The sequence below is a fragment of the Budorcas taxicolor genome, chromosome 7, assembly GCF_023091745.1.
Source record: "Budorcas taxicolor isolate Tak-1 chromosome 7, Takin1.1, whole genome shotgun sequence".
Lineage (NCBI taxonomy): Eukaryota > Metazoa > Chordata > Mammalia > Artiodactyla > Bovidae > Budorcas > Budorcas taxicolor.
Window position 1 is genome coordinate 4340312 of NC_068916.1, and position 6048 is coordinate 4346359.

Here is a 6048-nt window from a genome sequence, read left to right on the forward strand (position 1 = left end):
TTTTACATTAGTACTAAATGTAATCCAAAGCTATAAGGTCTGCACTGTTAACAAATAAGAAAATTGAGATAGCAATACATTAAGTGCCTTGCCTAAGGTCTCATGTCTAGGGACCAGAAATCCTGCCCCTGCTGGGAAGAAAGGTGCAGAAGTTTCCTCTTTCCTTGTTGCCCAAGATAGCTGAGCACTGACATATGAGGACCCGAAGCTTCCAAAACTCCTGAAAAAGTGAAACTTTCATTTATCTGACCCATTTCTCCTGCTGCTCCCTCTGAAGGTTAATATTTTACCAATTTGGCGTTATCACATCCATCTTATAGGTGTCAGTACATTTTATTCTTCCCTCTCCTCCTCGTCCTCTGCCTCCCTTTGAGCCTTTAATTTTGCTACTTTTTCATTTTTCATCTATTTTCTGCCTCTCTGCTTCCTTCTTCCCTTCATTTCTATCTTTTGAGATCAGGTGGGGAGCAAGAAAAACAAATATATGAAGGGAAAGGAAGAAGCTGGTGTAAGGGAGATAGATTGTTTAAAATCTAAGTTTCTGAGGTCATAATTAATTCAGTGTTTCATTCCCGCTTAGTCCTTGCCTTTTCTTTTTTTTTTTTTTTAACTCCACAGAGGTCCTGTAGCCCATAGAGATCAAAATGATGTAGTTCCAAACACTCAAGAGTCCATGGGAAACCTCCACTGCTATCCAGAAATATCTTCTGTACCCATTGTTTCTTGTTTGCCCCTCTCCCAGTGGAAAGTTTCCTTCCTCCTGTTGAAAAAGATCCGTGGCCTCTGCCTCTGTCCTAGATCTGATTTCCCCACTTTCAGCTGCACATTCCCTCCTCTCTGTACTTTCAGACTCTCCCATGCAGTGATAAACATGCTCAATTCTTCTGCCTTAAATCATACAAATGCTCCTGGCAGATTATTTGTTGGCTAAATCAACACCTTTCTCAATCCCCTCTTTGCTTACCTAAACTCCACTATAGAGGCTGGAAGAGCTAAATATTTTTTTCAGACTCCTTTGCTCCTAGCCTCCATGCAACACAGCAGCTATGGTCAATGAGATGTAATCAGAAGTCTGCTGAGGGCTTCTGGGAAAACCTTTTCTGATAAAAGGCACAGATGTTGCTGGTGCTACCCACCCCTTCTTCCTGCTTTGAATGCAGATAATTTCACCTGAAGTATGGGAGCCATCCTGTGACTTGATGAAAAAGTCATGACACTCAAGGCACTGAATTATTTTGCCTTTGAAACAATGCCAAGCACCTCCAGATTAGTTATGGGAGAAAAATAAATCCCTCTTTGCTTGCAAGTCATTGTTATTTGGGCTTTCTGTTATTTGTAGCCAAAAGCTTTCCCTCTCTCACCCACAGTCTCCTAGTTACCTTCCTAAATCTCTCCTTTGTCAATCAAGCTATTAAGTCCTTTTCAACCTTTAACTCACTCTTCAACCCACTAAAAGTTAGAGATTATCAAAAACCAAAGGCCATTTTCTATTTTTACCTTATGGTAGCATTTGAAAATCTATCTCTATGCTAAAATTCTTTTACTTCTATGCCACCACCTTCTCCTGATTTTTCTGTGGTTTTTTTTTTTTTTTTTTTTGGCCTGTTTTTTCTCCTCAGCTTCTACTAATTTGATATTTCCCACTTGTGTGTGCTAAGTCATGTCTGACTCTTTATGACCCCATGGACTGTAGCCCACCAGGCTCCTCAGTCCATGGGGATTCTCCAGGCAAGAATACTGAAGTGGGTTGCCGTGCCCTCCTCCAGGGGATCTTTCCAAGCCAGGGATCAAACTCAGGTCTCCCTCATTGCAGGCGGATTCTTTAACAGCAGAGCTACCAGCGAAGCTTCTTAGTTTAGCCTTCCACTTATTGCATTTAAAGACAGTACTCCCAGAATACCCTTTCATCACCACCTTTCTACTTATTCAACTGCCTATCAGTAATCTTCATTTGGATACCACTCACTCATAAAATGCCCCCAGACCAAACTCATCATTGCCCCACAAAGTCAGTCAACTTTTTTTGTTAATTATGGCAGCCATCCACCTAAATAAATCTGAGTGCTCACACTTAATTGATTACCACCATACCTAGATTCTGCCTTGAATTCTTCCTCTTCTCTCCCATCCCACTGCTAGTTTCTTAGTTTAGCCCTAGGAAAACAAAGACTATCTTTTTCAGTTTGATTTCCTAATCATATTTATCACCTATAAATGAAATTGCTTTAACTACTCTCATAACTATAGATCTATAAAATCTCTCCCTATGACTGTTTTGAATATTTTATGAGTTGTAAAGATTTTGTTAATAACATCAGATTTTCATGTCTGTTAGTGTTTAGCTTCCTCTCCTTTCCACTTTGATAGTTAGGAGTACAATCCACAGATGTGTTTCAATCCTATGTACTCTAAGACTATATTTGTTATATTGTTTTCTAAATAATTAGCTTATTAACAAGTTTAATGACTGTTATTGGAGAATTAAAACAGCATGCTATTGTATTAAGATCTGTACAATTATTCTGTCATCTGGTAGCAACCAGCCAATATTTCAGAGGAGAAAATAAAAGGGTATAGAGGAGGACATGAAACAATCATAGAAGTTGGTGGAGGTACAAAATTTTGACTGAACAGATTCAGAGAAACCAGATTGTGGAATAGGAGCATCTAGATAACATATATAAGATGGTGAAAAATCAAGGATTTTCAAGCATTCATTATATTTATGGGATTGTAGCATTTTAGAGCTTATAGCAATCTTGGAGCCTTCTAAATCTAAAAATCCCTCATTTACCAAATAAGGACACTGGGACCTGGTGAAAGTAAGTGACTTGTCCAAGTTAGTAGCAGATCAGGACTACATACCAGGTCTTTGGGCTGTCCAGTTAAGCACTCTCACATTTTCTCTCCAGTGTGAAGTCTGTGATGTCCAAAGGAGAATCTGCAGTATAATACAATAGAACTTATCTTCAGCATGAATCCTCACTGCTTAGAACATTAGTTATTTAAACGTTCTGGTATAAAGTAAGTTTTACTTTCTGAATCAAGATTTCTCTCCACTTTTATGTGGTTTCTCTGCAGTGTCTGTATTTTCTGACATGGTATGTTATACTTCAACTAAAAAATTACTGGAATCATTACATTTATTAGGTTTCTATATTACATGACTTATCTGATTACCACTGAAGAGTTAATCATGATGGAGGGTCCCATGTTTTCCTCACGTATGAGTTCTCTGATGCCGTGTAAGATTTGTACTCCGACTGAAGGCTTTTCCACATTCATTACACTGATAGGGTTTCTCTCCTGTATGAGTTCTCTGGTGTACTATAAGGGATGAATTCTTAATGAAGGCTTTTCCACACTGATCGCATTCATAGGGCTTCTCACCAGTATGAATTCTTTGATGCTCAATAAGGTATGCACTCTGGCTGAAGGCCTTTCCACATTCACTGCATTCATAAGGCTTCTCTCCAGTATGAATAACCTGATGTACAGTAAGGGATGATCGCCCAGTGAAATGTTTTCCACATACCATACACTCATAAGGTTTCTCTCCAGTATGAATTCTCCGATGTTGAGTAAGAGATGAATTCTTACTGAAAGCTTTCCCACACTGATTACATTCAAAAGGTTTTACTCCAGAATGAAGTCTCTGATGCTCTATAAGGTACGTACTTTGGCTAAAGGATTTCCCACATTTGTTACATTTGTAGGGTTTTTCTCCAGTATGATTTCGCTGATGCAGGGTAAGAGCTGAGCTCTTACTAAAGGCTTTTCCACATTCACTACACTCATAGGGTTTTTCTCCAGTATGACTTCTCTGATGTACAGTAAGATGCATACTTTGACTGAAGGCTTTTCCGCATTCATTACATTCATAGGGTTTTTCTCCTGTGTGAGTTCTTTGATGCACTGTGAGATTCATACTTTGGGTAAAAGCTTTACCACATTCATTACATTTGTAGGGTTTCTCTCCAGTATGAATCCTTTCATGTTGAATAAGGGATGAATTCTTGCGGAAAGCTTTTCCACACTCTTTACATTGATATGGTTTCTCTCCAGTATGAGTTCTTTGATGAACAGTAAGGTTCATGCTCTGACTGAAGGTTTTCCCACATTCATTACATTTGTAGGGTTTCTCTCCAGTATGAATTCTTTGATGTACAGTAAGTGAGGAACGTTCAATGAAGTGCTTCTCACATACATTACACTTATAGGGTTTCTCCCCCGTATGAATTCTCTGGTGCTTAAGAAGAGACGAACTCTGGCTGAAGGTTTTCCCACACTCATTACATTCATAGACTTTCTCTCCTGCAAATATTCTTTGAGTTTTAATTAATTCAGCATTTTGTTTGGTGTCTTTTCCATGTGAATTCCAGTTGTGAGGACTTTTCCCCACAGGAACAGTTTGTTGTATATCAATGATTGAACCCTGACTGGAACATCTTTCAAGTTCATTACCTCCACATGTCCTTCGCTCAGTGAGGGTTTCCTTATGGGTAATGTGCACTTGGCCCAAATGTCTATCCTGGTTTTCCTGTTGCCCCTCTAACCAATTATCAGGTTCCCAGGTTTCCCCTAAAGAAGAATGCCAGAGACCTTCCCTTTCCATTATTACCCCATAAGATAAATCTTCAGTAACTTGGGCTTTGTAGTTGACTCTTTTGTTTCAGGTCTTGGTCTTCCAGTCTGAAAAAAATAAAAATTCAAAATTGTTTCTATACTAGATTGAAAACTGTATAAGATGGGAATGAGAGAATGCAACTGAGAATAACTATATGGCACATTTGAGAGCTTCCAAAGATGTCCCTATAATAGGAAGAGAATTGGAAGGGAGGGAAAGAACAGTGAGCCACCGATAGGGGAACTAGAAGCAGGGTAAGCAGAGGAAAGAGTGAGCCTATGCAGGAGGGACAGATACTGAAATCACCGCCTATTGGACAAAGGAAGATGGAACTAAGGGAAGATATATAGACAAGTTGGGATTAGGAGAGGCAGATCAATAAGCCATAGCACATTTACCAGCAGTTTCTTCTCTTCTGCAGGCTGGCTATAATTCTGATATTAAATCTTCATAAAACACAGTAGTGTGACATAGTGAAAAGACTGTTTACCCTGGAGGCAGACAAACTTGGGTTTAAACACTGGCTGTTAATGCTTAGCATCTTAAGTACTTACTTGTTTCTCTGAATCTGAGTTTCACAGATATAAAATGAGGATGCAAATAATCTCATAAGGACTAAGTAAATTAATGCATATAAACTACCCTTAGGGTACATACTTGGCTGGAAGATAAAGTATCAGAACATACTTGAAACTTAAACTCTCAAGGGAGGATGGCACAATCTCAAAGCTCCTCCCTTCTGCCCAAGGAGCCTGTGATTTTCTCACTCTGTTTAGGGAAGAGAATCCTAAAGGGCCCTACCCTTTCCTAAACACCCATTCCTTGAAGATAAGAACTAGTGGTAGAGGCAGGTAGGCAAGAATCTGTTGAATTGCTTGAAATGGAGCCAGAGGAAAGGCCTTGTAACCATTCAGCCTTTGTTTTCACTGATCCCATTTCTTATCCCAGATAAAATGGCCTGGAAGCAATGAGAAGCAGAGGACAGGCAACTACAGTCTGAGAATCCACTTGTCAGGTTGATCAGAATTACCAGAGCAGAGACAGCAGTGAACCAAGAGGTCAAAGGCCTATGGGCAGGAGGCTTTACTGTGAAAGCAAAAGACGCAGGAACTGGACTTTATCCTTCTAATCTGACCCAGTTACACAGAAGAAGAGAAAAAGTGGAAAGCCAAGCAGGGTCCACCTGTAAAACACACACACCACCAAGTAAGCTCAAAGAAGGCCTATCCAGTCAAGTGTGAAGTACCAACAAGTGCTACCCAGTAAACAACACAGAGGACATGGGGTATATATTCACACTCTTAGACAAATACAAAGTCGAGAGAGACAACACTATTGAAAAGAAACTGACACACAGAAAATAAAAAATTTGGAAACTAAGCAGAAGTTCAAGAAATGTTTAATAAAAGTAGGAGAACAAG

General features: G+C 39.4%; 1 protein-coding gene across 1 annotated transcript; it reads right to left on the reverse strand.

Moving 5' to 3' along the window:
• Positions 1-3220: 3220 nt before the first annotated feature.
• On the reverse strand, positions 3221-4615 carry ZFP2 (ZFP2 zinc finger protein). The gene is made up of 2 exons (XM_052642612.1): positions 3661-4615; positions 3221-3492 (listed from the first exon to the last, which is right to left on the reverse strand). Exons 1-2 carry the CDS (start codon positions 4613-4615, stop codon positions 3221-3223), a joined length of 1227 nt encoding a protein of 408 aa, XP_052498572.1.
• Between the last annotated feature and the right edge of the window lie 1433 nt (positions 4616-6048).